This window comes from Perca fluviatilis, chromosome 23, assembly GCF_010015445.1.
Source record: "Perca fluviatilis chromosome 23, GENO_Pfluv_1.0, whole genome shotgun sequence".
NCBI lineage: Eukaryota > Metazoa > Chordata > Actinopteri > Perciformes > Percidae > Perca > Perca fluviatilis.
Window position 1 is genome coordinate 469,271 of NC_053134.1, and position 15,000 is coordinate 484,270.

Below are 15,000 nucleotides of genomic sequence, written 5' to 3' on the forward strand. Positions count from 1 at the left end.
AACCCTTGTGTAGTGTTCATATTGTTGTTACACAGCCTTAATACTTAACAGATTTAGCTCAATTACCAATGATATACATCATTTATTGTTCCTATTTGCCATTTACCCCGGAAAAATCACATTTATGATCATATGATCATTTTCGTTTTTTGTGAGAAAGGAAATTCAATTATTAAAAAGGTAAAAAATAGAAACAAGATTTTGGATCATTATTGGTGCAAAACAGGTGAAAGTGCTTGAAATGTGACAATTTGGTAACTTGTATGGTAATTGTGTGGGAATAGCAGGTGCAGAAAGACAACATTCCCACACACAGACATCTACAATCAGACACGACCACATAAAGACGCACAGACACAGACACAGACAGACACACACACACACACACACACACACACACACACACACACACACACACACACACACACACACAGATACACATCAAACAAACAACGCATTTCCCGGGGAGAGCAGCGGAGGAAAAGCGCATTCCCTCCGCTGCACGGTGTGGGAGGAGCCCCTCTCCCCGTTGCTGGCAGCCCTGCGCCGGTACCGGACAGGCTCTGGGTCGATTTAGCAAGAACGGGATTGTTGGGTTCAGGAAAACAAAAACTGGGTTAGGTTCGGAAAACGGGCATACCATCGGAGTTCACTAAAACGCAGTCTACAAAACCTTGGGAGCATTACGCACGATCACACGTGTGGTCAAAAGTTTGCGGAAAACTGGGAACATTTTTACGCATGGAAAGTCTTTATAAATCCCGACAATTGCGAGGAATGTTGCGACGACAAACTTCACCGTGCTTCACGCAACTTTTTCTTGCGTAACAGGTTTTATAAATGAGGCCCCTGGACTACACCTGGACTACATCTGTATTACTGACATATACACCTGTACTACTAACATATACACCTGGACTACACCTGGACTACTAACATATACACCTACACTATTAACATATACACCTGGACTACACCTGGACTACACCTGGACTACTAACATATACACCTACACTATTAACATATACACCTGGACTACACCTGGACTACACCTGGACTACTAACATATACACCTACACTATTAACATATACACATGGACTACACCTGGACTACACTTGTACTACTAACATATACACCTGTACTACTAACAAATACACCTGGACTACACCTGTACTACTAACATGTACACCTGGACTACACCTGTACTACTAACATGTACACCTGGACTACACCTGTACTACACCTGTACTACTAACATATACACCTGTACTACACCTGTACTACTAACATATACACCTGTACTACACCTGTACTACCAACATGTACACCTGGACTACACCTGTACTACACCTGTACTACTAACATATACACCTGTACTACACCTGTACTACTAACATATACACCTGTACTACACCTGTACTACCAACATGTACACCTGGACTACACCTGTCCTATACCTGTACTACACCTGTACTACTAACATATACACCTGTACTACTAACATATCTATTTATGTCTGTCTATCTCTCTAACCTGCCTGTCTGTCTGTCTCCCCCCTCAGAGAGAGTCTGTATCGTCTCCTCCCTCAGACGACTCCTGAGAATCTCCAGAAGAACTTCAGTCTGTTTACAGTCGACCCGACAACCAGATACCTGAACACCAAGCTGCTGCTGACCACACCTGACCAGGTAACACACACACAGGCATGCATGCACACAGACACACCTACACACACACATACACACACACACACACACACACACACACACACACACACACAGACAGACGCGCACACACACACACACACACACACACACACACGCACACACACACACACACACACCTACACACAGATAATGCTCTCCTCAAAGTCCTCAACGACGTCCTCACCTCTGCTGACACCGGGTCCCTCAACATCCTCATCCTCCTCGACCTGAGTGCAGCCTTCGATACAGTGAGCCATAACATCCTGGTCACCAGACTCGATACGGTGAGCCATAACATCCTGCTCACCAGACCCGATACCGTGAGCCATAACATCCTGCTCACCAGACTCAAAGACCCCGGTATCGAAGGTACTGCACTCAATTGGCTCCACAGTCCTACCTTTCCAACAGATCCCACTTCACCTCTCTCCATAACCACACCTCTGCCACAGCCACGGTCACTGATGGTGTTCCCCAAGTCTCCGTGTTCGGCCCCCTCCTCTTCATCATCTACATCCTCCCTCTTGGTCAGATACTCCGCCACTTCAACCTGGACTTCCACTGTTACGGCGATGACACCCAGATCTACCTCAGCACCAAATCCCCCCACAATCCTCCTCTCTCCCACATCAACTCCTGTCTGTCAGCTATTAAAACCACTGACAGTTTATAATGGTGCACCAGATCCTGTGTCTCTGGATGGAGACCAGTGAAGGATATTAGAAGTCACTTTTCCGGTGCTGGCTGAGCGTTACTGAGGAGCCTCCAACTGAGCTTGAAGACGTAGATGTGATGTGAGCAACCTTGAAAGTGTGAAGTCTTCTGGTAGCTGTGCCAAGAGAAATCTCAATCATTCCCAATCTTACAGAGACGGAGAGCGTAGGTATATGTAAGGAGATAACATAGGCACAGGCTAATTATTGATCACTAACATGCTAGTTAACATTAGTCATTAAACTTAAACAGCTAATGTAAGTCCAAACTGCCTTTAAGCTTCTCCTTTACTATACGGTAATTCCTCTACTGTGTGACAGTAAGTCTCGTGGTTATGACCCAATCTTTAGCCTATTTTTATAAAAGCGTCTGCTATGGAGCCATAAGGTGAGGTACAAGGTAATGGAGCCTTTTATACATTGTCGTGTATGCAACAAACCTGGATGCAACAGAACTTCCTCAAACTCAATAGCGATAAAACAGAATTCCTCCTCATAGGCTCCAAATCCACACTCAGCAAAACCAATAACCCCACTCTCACCATCGACGGCACCATTGTCTCCCCATCTCCCCAGGCCCGCAACCTTGGCGTTATCTTTGATTCTACCCTCTCCCTTGAGCCTCACGTCCGTCATGTCATTAAAACCTCTTTCACCTCCGCAACATCGCCAAAATCAGACCCTCTCTCACACCCACCACTGCTGAAAGACTCATTCACGCCTTCATCTCCTCCCAACTGGACTACTGCAGCTCACTTCTCCTCGGCATCAGCTCTACCAACATCAACTGACTCCAACTGGTCCAGAACTCAGCCTCCAGCCTCATCACCCGCTCCAAATCCTGGCCCCACATCACTCCAGTCCTAAATCAACTCCACTGGCTTCCTATCTCCCACCAGATCACCTACAAAATCCTGGTCCTCACCTACAAAGCCCTCCACCATCTGGCCCCCTCATACCTCACTGACCTCCTCTCCCCCTACCAACCCTCATGGTCCCTCAGATCCACCTCAGCTGGTCTCCTCTCCCCATACCAACCCTCACGGTCCATCAGATCCACCTCAGCTGGTCTCCTCTCCCCCTACCAACCCTCACGGTCCCTCAGATCCACCTCAGCTGGTCCCCTCTCCCCATACCAACCCTCACGGTCCCTCAGATCCACCTCAGCTGGTCTCCTCTCCCCCTACCAACCCTCACGGTCCCTCAGATCCACCTCAGCTTTTGTTTTTTTGTTTGTTTTTATGAGACAGTATCTTCCATGTGTCAAACATGTCCATTTAATTATAATTATACCTCTTAAGTTTGTTTTGTTATTCACAAACAGTGGGTCCAAATGGCAAAAATAGTATCCTTCCAGATATATATGTTTTCATTGTTTCTATCGGCAGTTGGTATGAACAGAGCCAAAAGTTTAAGTCCGGTGGATGCCATAGTTACATGTCTGCGACCAGCACAACATTTTCTACATTTTGACCAAACATGATGTATGAAGAGTGAAAACTGTACAGGAGAGAGCAATTTGTTTGGAAAGATTTCATAGAATCGTACTGCAGCTCCCCCCTCTGACCTACCCTCTAGCTCTTAACATTCCGGCCACATACACACACATTGGAAAATCTGAAACGGTCTGAAAACTGGACGATACATAAACTGTGATTTGGTAGAAACCCTGCTTGATATCAGAATGCCCATTCAGCCCAATAAACACCAATGTCCTGTCTTCGGTTTACACTTTTAATTATTTTTCTACATTAAAGTATGGCGATACAGCATGGCCCCAAAGAGGGTTATTTTGAGCTATGTTAAGCAATTTCCCGAAGATTTCCCATTAAAGTCTATGGGAGATTTTGCTGAATTCTTTTGCCGATTTCGTGAAAACCGCGCGGCAAATCTCTTTGAAAAGTCATAGCACACCATTTCTGATCATTACACATGTTTTGAAGTATTTTGTGTGCATGTGTTGGCAACGCTCTGTGACTAGTAGCGGGACAAAAATGTGGCAGAATAAGTATGGGGCATAATAGTCATTCTGCCGATTGCTGCTATTGCAGCACATCGGCACACTGAATGATATAAATACCATTCTCTGTGTTTCAGGTGAGACACCTGGTGGACACAGGGGAGGGGGCGGGGCTAAATGGTGACATCATCCGCCTGCCGTCCCCCCACAGTGAGTTACCATGGCTACAGAGTTATTACCACGGATGTATTAAGATAGTTATTACTCTGTGGATGAGCTGCGATGTGATTGGCCACCTGTCCTCCTCCTCTCTGATAGGCTCTCTCTCTCAGTCCAATCAGCTGCTGACCTGGTGTCAGGAGCAGACCCGTGGTTACCGTGGCGTTGCCGTTAACGACCTGACGACTTCCTGGAAGAGTGGGCTGGCTCTCTGCGCCCTGATTCACCGATACAGACCAGATCTCATGTAACAAACATTACACTTATGTTTTCAACCTGGACTCAACAATCTGTAATAATGTTGTCAGACTCTTAGAATAATAATGTGAGTCTGTCAGCAGCAACAACAGAACTTTTAGTGGACTCTAACTGCTGCTGAACATTAGTCCTGTACAGCTTGGTTCTGGTTTAATACTGGACCAGTTTCACAGATTGTTGTTCCATCAGACACTCAGACACACACACATGGAGACAGAGAGTCCAGGGTGAAGAACCCAAAGTTACCTTTAAATAAAGAAAGTATCATAAAACAACTCTCTGCTCTCTATCTTAATATAAACCTGTCTGTCTGCCTGTCTGCCTGTCTGTCTCTCTGGCTGTGTGCCTGTATGTCTCTCTGTGTGTCTGTCTGTCTGTGTGCCTGTCTGTCTGCCTGTCTGTCTCTCTGTCTGTCTGCCTGTGTGTCTGCCTGCCTGTGTGTCTGTCTGTCTGTGTGCCTGTCTGTCTGCCTGTCTGTGTTGTCTGTCTCTCTGTCTGTGTGCCTGTCTGTCTGTCTGCCTGTCCTCAGAGACTTTGACTCTCTGGATGAGTCCTGTGTGGACTCTAACACTCGCCTGGCGTTGGACGTGTCTGAGCGTTACTTTGGGATCCGTCCGGTGATGACGCTGGACGAGATGTGGTCTGACTCTCTCTCTGTGGTGATGTACCTCAGCCAGTTCTACCAGCTGCTCAGAGACACAGCACCCCCCAAAGGTCTGTCTGTCTGTCTGTCTGTCTGCCTGCCTATCTGCCTGTCTGTCTGTCTGTCTGTCTGTCTGTCTGCCTATCTGCCTGCCTGTCTGTCTGTCTGTCTGTCTGTCTGTCTGTCTGCTTGTCTGTCTGTCTGTCTGTCTGTCTGTCTGTTGTGATGTACCTCAGCCAGTTCTACCAGCTGTTCAGAGACACAGCACCCCCCACAGGTCTGTCTGGCAGTCTGCCTGTCTGTCTGTCTGCCTGCCTGCCTGCCTGCCTGCCTATCTGCCTGTCTGTCTGTCTGTCTGCCTGCCTGCCTGTCTGTCTGTTCTAACAGCTGCTCAGAGACACAGCGCCCCCTGCTGGTGCTGAAATGAAAACACACCTGAACACAAACCAGATCTGATCAGGCTGTTAAAACTAAAGAGTTCAAAACTAAGGGAAGGTCTCTTTGAACTAAGGGAAGGTCTCTTTGAACTAAGGGAAGGTCTCTTTGAACTAAGGGAAGGTCTCTTTGAACTAAGGGAAAGTCTCTTTGAACTAAGGGAAGGTCTCTTTGAACTAAGGGAAAGTCTCTTTGAACTAAGGGAAGGTCTCTTTGAACTAAGGGAAAGTCTCTTTGAACTAAGGGAAGGTCTCTTTGAACTAAGTGAAAGTCTCTTTGAACTAAGAGAACTGAGGTGAGCTGCTTTCCCATTCATTGAGTTATACGTTAACACGTCTACGTTTGTTATAGCGCCCCCTAATTGCCGATCTTTGCCATATTTGGTACAAAGCCTCGGAGTGGCACGGCGAACAAGAATCCCAAGTTTGATATTGATAGCATTTACTGTGGCCGAGATATGCCAATGTTTGTGTTTAGTCTCTAGCTAAAACAGCTCATTATTTATGCAATTTTGAGCTGAGCAACATTTATTTGATACATTTTGGTCAGGTAATCTGGAGATGCTTTGTGCCGTGTAGATCGGACGCACGTAGGAGGAGTTAGAAAAAGTAGGTTTCACGATTATCGCAGAAATGGGCGTGGCCTACGTCATGTGATGCAGCTCCATTTAGGGAATGCGTGGATATGTACGGTATGAGAGTTATAGCCCAATTATAGCGCCGCCTAGTGGCAGAAGTGTGTCAATGTTATATGTAGATGTGACGTGAGCAACCTGTCTGAAAGTTGTATGGTGGTTATGACCCAATCGTTAGCCTATTTTTATAAAAGCGTCTGCTACGGAGCCATAACGTGAGGTACAAGGTAATGGAGCCTTTTATACATTGTCGTGTTTCTTTAGAAATAAACAACGGACAAATAGAGTCTTTAAACTCTTCAGATGTAAAGTTATTCTCTGTCAAAGTGACGTCAGAATGAATGGGAGTCAATGGGATGCTAACGGGAGCTGATGGCTTGGTAGCATCAGAATGGCGCCATAAGAGCTACGCTGTGTGGAAGTTGGCTTACCCCATTGGTTCAGAGCTCACTTGAAGATGATGTCACTTCCTGTTTCAGGTGTTCTGAGTCAGAGCTCTGATCTGAGATCAGCTGTCATCACTCCGGCCTCACTGCTCAGCAGACTGAGGGACACAAAGGTCTGTCTGTCTGTCTGTCTGTCTCTCTAACCTGTCTGCCTGCCTGTCTGTCTCTCTAACCTGTCTGTCTATCTATCTGTCTGTGTATCTGTCTGTCTGTCTGTCTAACCTGTCTGCCTGTCTGTCTCTCTAACCTGTCTCTGTCTTAATGTCTCTCTGTCTGTCTGTCTCTCTAACCTGCCTGTCTGTCTCTGCAGGATCAGAGAGATGGTCTGAAGAGGAGGAGGACGAGTCAGCAGGTCGTCACATTTAGTTTCTACTTCATTCTGTTTTTGGGACAAAAGAAAAGACTTTAGAACAGAGAAACAAGCTGCAGAACAGCCAATAGGAAGGCTCTCTCTGTCTGAAATGAGCTGTGATTGGCCAGAGTCTCCCTTTAAAGATAGATGCTGGTTTCCTCTCAAAACACTTAAAATTACAATATCCTGAAAGATTATTATGGAAGTCCAGAAAAATGCTTTCCTACCTCAGCTTTAAAGGTGCACTATGAGTTCATGAGACAAATTTCATTTTGTCTCAAATGTTAGTCATCTCTCCTGGATGAGACAGACAGGCCCCCTGCACATTTAAAGAGACAGACAGGCCCCCTGCACATTTAAAGAGACAGACAGGCCCCCTGCACATTTAAAGAGACAGACAGGCCTCCTGCACATTTAAAGAGACAGACAGGCCCCCTGCACATTTAAAGAGACAGACACCTGATGAACACATTATTAAATCTATCTGTTTCCTGTTGAAATAATGTTTTTGTTTGCAGTCATGTGACCTGAACAGTGATGATGTCACACCGGTGTTTGACGAGACATTTGTGGGCGGGTCCAGAGTGCGTCTGATGGCCAATCAGCTGCAGGCGAAGCTGCAGGCGAAGCTGCAGGCGAAGCTGGACGAGAGCTCCACTTCCTGCAGGAGTTCTTCTTCTTCTTCTGCTGCTGCAGCTGCTGCAGCTTTACATCGACAGGTGAAGTCACAGTGACATCACAGTGACATCACAGTGATTTCACATAATTTGGGAACATTAGTATTCCCATATCTGTGTCTGAAACATGGGAGAAGTTAGAGCAGATAATAAATAAATAACACACAAAAAGCGTAAAGACAAAACTTGATAAAGAAGTCGACTGGGGACAAAACTACTAGATTATTATTATTATTATTATTATTATTATTATTATTATTATTGTTGTTGTTATTATATTATTATTATTATTATTATTATTGTTATTATATTATTATTATTATTATTATTATTATTATTCATTTCATATTCATTCAGATTAGCTGCTGCTGAAAGCCTTAAAATGTAGAAAAACCTGCTAGGGTATAATAATAATCAGACTGTGTGTGCGTGTGTGTCTATGTGTGTGTGTGTGTGTGTGTGTGTGTGTGTGTGTGTGTGTGTGTGTGTGTGTGTGTGTGTGTGTGTGTGTGTGTGTGTGTGTGTGTGTGAACCAGCAGGGGGAGCTGTTGTCAGACTGTCCATCGGATGCAGCTGTGAGTCAGACGCCATCATGGACGCCGGTAAACACCTACAAAACATTTAAATCATCTACATCTAGACCATCTACATCATCTCCATCTACATCTAGACCATCTACATCTACATCATCTACATCTACATCTAGACCATCTACATCTACATCATCTCCATCTACATCTAGACCATCTACATCTACATCATCTCCATCTACATCTAGACCATCTACATCTACATCATCTCCATCTACATCTAGACCATCTACATCATCTCCATCTACATCTAGACCATCTACATCTACATCATCTACATCTACATCTAGACCATCTACATCTACATCATCTCCATCTACATCTAGACCATCTACATCTACATCATCTACATCTACATCTACATCATCTACATCTACATCTAGACCATCTACATCTACATCATCTACATCTACATCTACATCATCTACATCTACATCTAGACCATCTACATCATCTACATCTACATCTAGACCATCTACATCTACATCATCTACATCTACATCTACATCTAGACCATCTACATCTACATCAACTACATCTAGATTTAGATCATCTAGATCAGGGTTTTCTATCTTTGTGTGTGTGTGTGGACCACCTCCTAATACACCTAACTAAATATGTCTACAACAGTTAATCTTTTGCTGTTACTACTACAAGCTCTAACACTAGAACTGGCCATCAGTACAACAGGCTCGTTGGCTGCCACATATTTAATTTAGTCATTCACTCCAGTACCCCAGGGCATAGTCAGGTTCATTTGAACAATAGGCTTATTTCCATAGCAACAGAGTATTAAATCTATACAGTAATAAGAACACTTGGATACAGTCAAAATTTCAAAACCTTTGGTGATTTTAGGCGATTATTCTTCAGCGTTTAGACTTGAACGTCACGGCTGAGTGCCACTAGCCTATTTTAGTAATCACACAATAACGACAATTTAATTTTAATTTAAATGTTATATCAATATACATATTCTTAATTTTTATGGGAATTTCCTGGTAAAATGAAGGTTAAAAAACTATTATTTCATATTTTATTTTATTTTCCCACGGACCGCATGCAGTACCCCCACGGACCGCTAGTGGTCCGCGGACCACAGTTTGGGAATGACTGATCTAGATCATCTGTTCTTATTAAACCCAAACTGAGATATTTCAGAAGAGTAAACATCAAACATCACATTATATGAATGTTGGTATTTAGACGATAGAGACTGTGTTATAGATATGACTCCTGGACAGTAAAGGTCCCTGGTGCAGTAGTAGAGGGGGGGTGGGTGTGTGTGTGTGTGTGTGTGTGTGTGTGTGTGTGTGTGTGTGTGTGTGTGTGTGTGTGTGTGTGTAGTTGTGTACTGCAGTAGGTGTGTAACCATCCTGTGTGTGTGTGTGTGTGTGTGTGTGTGTGTGTGTGTGTGTGTGTGTGTGTGTGTGTGTGTGTGTGTGTGTAGTTGCGTACTGCAGTAGGTGTGTAACCATCCTGTGTCTGTGTCTGTGTGTGTGTGTGTGTGTAGTCGTGTACTGCAGTAGGTGTGTAACCATCCTGTGTGTGTGTGTGTGTGTGTGTGTGTCGTGTACTGCAGTAGGTGTGTAACCGTCCTGTGTGTGTGTGTGTGTAGTCGTGTACTGCAGTAGGTGTGTAACCGTCCTGTGTGTGTCTGTGTGTGTCTCCGTCAGAGGAAGAGGACTCTCCAACAGGAGCAGCTGAGTTTTCGGTTCAGAGAGAAGATCAAGTCTCAGACCTCCATCCCTCAGGAGGAGCAGGTACAGCCGCACGGCACTCTGGGAATCTGTGTTGTGGAGTCTGTGACTGTAGAGCTGTTATATATGTATATGTATATATATATATATCTCAGGTCGGAAACTGTGAAGCTTCAGCGTTGATGTGAACTGTCCCTTTAAGACTAAAATAACGAGCGAGCAGCTGTTGTGTCCCCCGGCTCGGTCTAATTCCTGGAGCTGTGCAGCATGCTGCTTCATGTGATGTGAACACATGAATAGTTTCTATTGACGCAGAGCCGGACTCCCCCTCCTCCTTGCCTGCCTGCTGGACTCCCCCGCCTGCTGACTCTAAATCACTTTGTTTTATTCTTTAGAGCTCCAACCTTTCTTCATCTAAGAGCTAACTTGCATCACATCACTTACATTTATATATATATATATATATATATATATATTTACGTACCCAAAGCTTATGAAAAGTCGTAACTTCACGTCGAGGTTCATGACTATTTTAGACTTCTTTTAGCCTAGATACTTATAACTACATCACTGGACATATTCCCATCAGGGTCCAAGAAACACGTCTATGGCCCAAAGTTTCCTCACTTTCAATATGAAATATATAATATAATATAATAATGGTAACAGTTTGTAAACGTTTTGCTTTAGCATCAGTCCTGAAGTCTTTCTGATGCCTTTGATTCATGTCTGATTTGTTATATATATATTTGTTATATTATTCAACAAATCTAAAATATTAAAATAAATTCATAACGTTAACACATCTCAACTCCAAGCAGAACAACTGTCAGATATATTCTACAGATTTCCATTCTGTCTGTCAGTCTGTCTGTCTGTCAGTCTGTCTGTCTGTTTGTTTGTCTGTCTGTGATACCTCTCTTTCTGTCTGTCTCTTCCTGACCTGTCTGTCTGTGCTACCTGTCTGTCTGTCAGTCTCTCTCTGATACCTGTCTGTCTGTCTACCTGTCTGTCTGCAGGGGGCTGTCTGCAGCGCCGTGTGTTTCTTCTGCCAGCAGCGAGTCTATCTGATGGAGCGTCTGAGTGCCGAGAGTCTCTTGTTCCATCGCAGCTGTTTCCAGTGTTCCCAGTGCAGCAGCACGCTGAGACTGGGGGGCTACAGCTACGACCAGCACAGCAGTCAGTACACACACACACACACACACACACACACACACACACACACAGAGACACACACACACACACACACACACACACACACACACACACACAGACACACAGAGACACACACGCACAGAGACACACACATATACACACACGCACAGAGACACACACACACACACACAACAGAGACACACAGAGACACACACACACACAGAGACACACACATCATACACACACACAGAGCACACACACACACACACACACACACACAGAGACACACACGCACAGAGACACACACATATACACACACCACAGAGACACACACACACACACACACAGAGACACAGAGACACACATACACAGACACACAGAGACACACACACACACACACAGAGACACACAGAGACACACACACACACACACACAGAGACACACACACACACACACAGAGACACACACACACAGACACACAGAGACACACACACACACACACAGAGACACACAGAGACACACACACACACACACACACAGAGACACACACCCTACACACACACACACACACACACACACACACATACACACACAGAGACACACACACACACAGACACACAGAGACACACACACACACACAGAGACACACAGAGCACACACGCACACACACACAGAGACACACACACACACAAGACACACGAGACACACACACACACACAGACACACAGAACACACACACACACACAGAGACACACACACACACACACACACACACACACACACACACATATACACACCGCACACACACACACACACACACACACACAGACACACACAGACACACACACACACACACAGACACACACACACACAGAGACACACACACACACACATACACACACACAGACACACACCCTGCTGTGGTTAATGTGGTGATCTGGTGTAATCTGGTTGGTTCAGCTGTCAGATTAAATATGTAACGCTGCAGTGTTCAGATATTATCACATAAAGATCAAAATATATATGATTTAATCAGTGAAATCTTCTCCATCATGTAAACACAGAGAGGATCATAATATATATGATTTACAGTTTTTTACAATCACTTTGCTACTAATTTCAGAACCTTGATGTTATTTTTCAAAACTCTAGACACAAAACTCAAAACGGTCATCACTTGTAACAGGCTGTCCAATGTTCAAAACATTACATCATGCATTCATATCTTTAAAGAAATCTTACACAATCATTGGTTCAAAATTGATTGTGAAATCCCATTGAAACATTACTTTAGATCACCCACACACAAGCTACCCATAGTTTCACTGTGTCATTGTTCATACAGTCATTAAATATTGTAGTACAAAATAAGTGATACCTGTTTCATTATGGTACTAGATGTAAATACATCCTTGTAAAAGTACTGCAGTAGTAGAGAGAATACTACAGACACAGTGGATTCATTGACCATAACCTGAAATGTATTGATGAAAAACAACACAGTACGATCACAACATAGGTTTACTTGAATCAAAGCGAAATAATTAGCTACAAAATAGAAAAGACAGTACTGTAAAACATCAAATGCAGTATTCTTCAACTTGCTTGTACTGTAAAAAGCAAAACAAAGAAGTGATTACTGTACTTCTACATCTTCATCAACTCTGTCTTTAGGATTTGGCCACAGGTTCTCATCTACATCACAATTAGCCAAACATCTTGGAAAAAACCTTCGGCCATGGCGAACAATGTGGTACAAGTATATATGTATATATACAGTACAGTATATATATATATATATATATATATATATATATATATATATATATCCAAGGGCCTGCATGCATACTGTGCAGTACTGTCAATACTGTAAATAGTCTCAAAGATGGTACATGGGACCATAGAAACAGTGTCTGATAAACAGTAGTACATTACAGTAAAGAATGATGATGAAATATTACATCCCTAGATACTGTATTCTGATTGGTTCATGCTCCACGCTACCTGGTGACAATGAATCTTGTTATCTTGAAACTTTCATGATCTAAACATGGTATATTGTTTGTCTGTTTCCATACAACTATACATTAAGAGTAATGCAACAGTTACTTATCATTTAGAGTAGTTGTATGGATTGATAGTTAGATGATTGTAATGAAATGAATAGACAATCATCTGAAATGTAATGTGTGAATTGCTTTTTGAAATAGTAGTACTATGATGTTAAGTTGTGTCATATTGAACAGGTGATCTTTGTTAAATGAACAAATGATCTCAGGTTTATGTGTATTGTATCCAAGCAATTGAAAAAATTGTAAGAGTTTTGAAAAATGTGCATTCTGATCATTGGTTGTGAGTTTTGTGTCTAGAGTTTTGAAAATGACGTCAAGGTTCTGAAATTAGTAGCAAAGTGATTGTAAAAAACTGTAATCAGTGAAATCTTCTCCATCATGTAAACACAGAGAGGATCATAATATATATGATTTAATCAGTGAAATCTTCTCCATATTTCATGTTAACACAGAGAAGGATCGTAATATATTTGATTTAATCAGTGAAATCTTCTCCATATTTCATGTTAACACAGAGAAGGATCATAATATATTTGATTTAATCAGTGAAATCTTCTCCATATTTCATGTTAACACAGAGAAGGATCGTAATATATTTGATTTAATCAGTGAAATCTTCTCCATCATGTAAACACAGAGAAGATCATAATATATATGATTTAATCAGTGAAATCTTCTCCATATTTCATGTAAACACAGAGAGGATCATAATATATATGATTTAATCAGTGAAATCTTCTCCATATTTCATGTTAACACAGAGAAGGATCGTAATATATTTGATTTAATCAGTGAAATCTTCTCCATATTTCATATAAACACAGAGAGGATCATAATATATTTGATTTAATCAGTGAAATCTTCTCCATATTTCATGTAAACACAGAGAAGGATCATAAAGAGGCTTTATGAAGGCTGAGTCATGAGTTCACAGCTTCTGGCTGTTCACGTTCACAACATCAATCACATTAACCATGGGTGTGTGTGTGTGTGTGTGTGTGTGTGTGTGTGTGTGTGTGTGTGTGTGTGTGTGTGTGTGTGTGTGTGTGTGTCTGTGTGTGTGTGTGTGTTTGTGTGTGTCTGTGTGTGTGTGTGTGTGTCTGTGAGTGTGTGTGTGTCTGTGTTTCTGTGTGTCTGTGTGTGTGTTGTTGTGTGTTTGTGTCTGTGTTGTGTGTGTGTGTGTGTGTGTGTGTGTGTGTGTGTGTGTGTGTGTGTGTCTCTGTGTGTGTGTGTGTGTGTGTGTGTGTGTGTGTGTGTGTCTATGTGTGTGTGTGTGTGTCTGTGTGTGTGTGTGTGTCTGTGTGTCTGTGTGTCTGTGTGTGTGTGTCTGTGTGTGTGTGTGTCTCTGTGTGTGTGTGTGTGTGTGTGTGTGTGTGTGTGTGTGTGTGTGTGTGTGTGTGTGTGTGTGTGTGTGTGTGTGTGTGTTCCACAACATCTCT

General features: G+C 43.1%; 1 protein-coding gene across 7 annotated transcripts in view; it reads left to right on the forward strand.

Annotated features, from left to right (window-relative positions):
- mical3b (microtubule associated monooxygenase, calponin and LIM domain containing 3b) overlaps positions 1–15,000 on the forward strand; it is a 37,841-nt gene that overhangs the window by 18,161 nt on the left and 4,680 nt on the right. For 4 of the 7 annotated variants that reach the window (XM_039792141.1, XM_039792143.1, XM_039792144.1 and 1 more), the window contains exons 10-19: positions 1,563–1,689; positions 4,518–4,590; positions 4,699–4,846; positions 5,387–5,571; positions 7,049–7,128; positions 7,326–7,367; positions 7,886–8,086; positions 8,581–8,646; positions 10,311–10,397; positions 11,354–11,513. In XM_039792141.1, coding sequence (XP_039648075.1) covers positions 1,563–1,689; positions 4,518–4,590; positions 4,699–4,846; positions 5,387–5,571; positions 7,049–7,128; positions 7,326–7,367; positions 7,886–8,086; positions 8,581–8,646; positions 10,311–10,397; positions 11,354–11,513 — 1,169 coding nt within the window. Of the gene's footprint in view, positions 1–1,562; positions 1,690–4,517; positions 4,591–4,698; positions 4,900–5,386; positions 5,572–7,048; positions 7,129–7,325; positions 7,368–7,885; positions 8,087–8,580; positions 8,647–10,310; positions 10,398–11,353; positions 11,514–15,000 lie in introns of those variants that run through there. The other 3 variants (XM_039792142.1, XR_005638187.1, XM_039792146.1) reach the window with 3 other exon arrangements.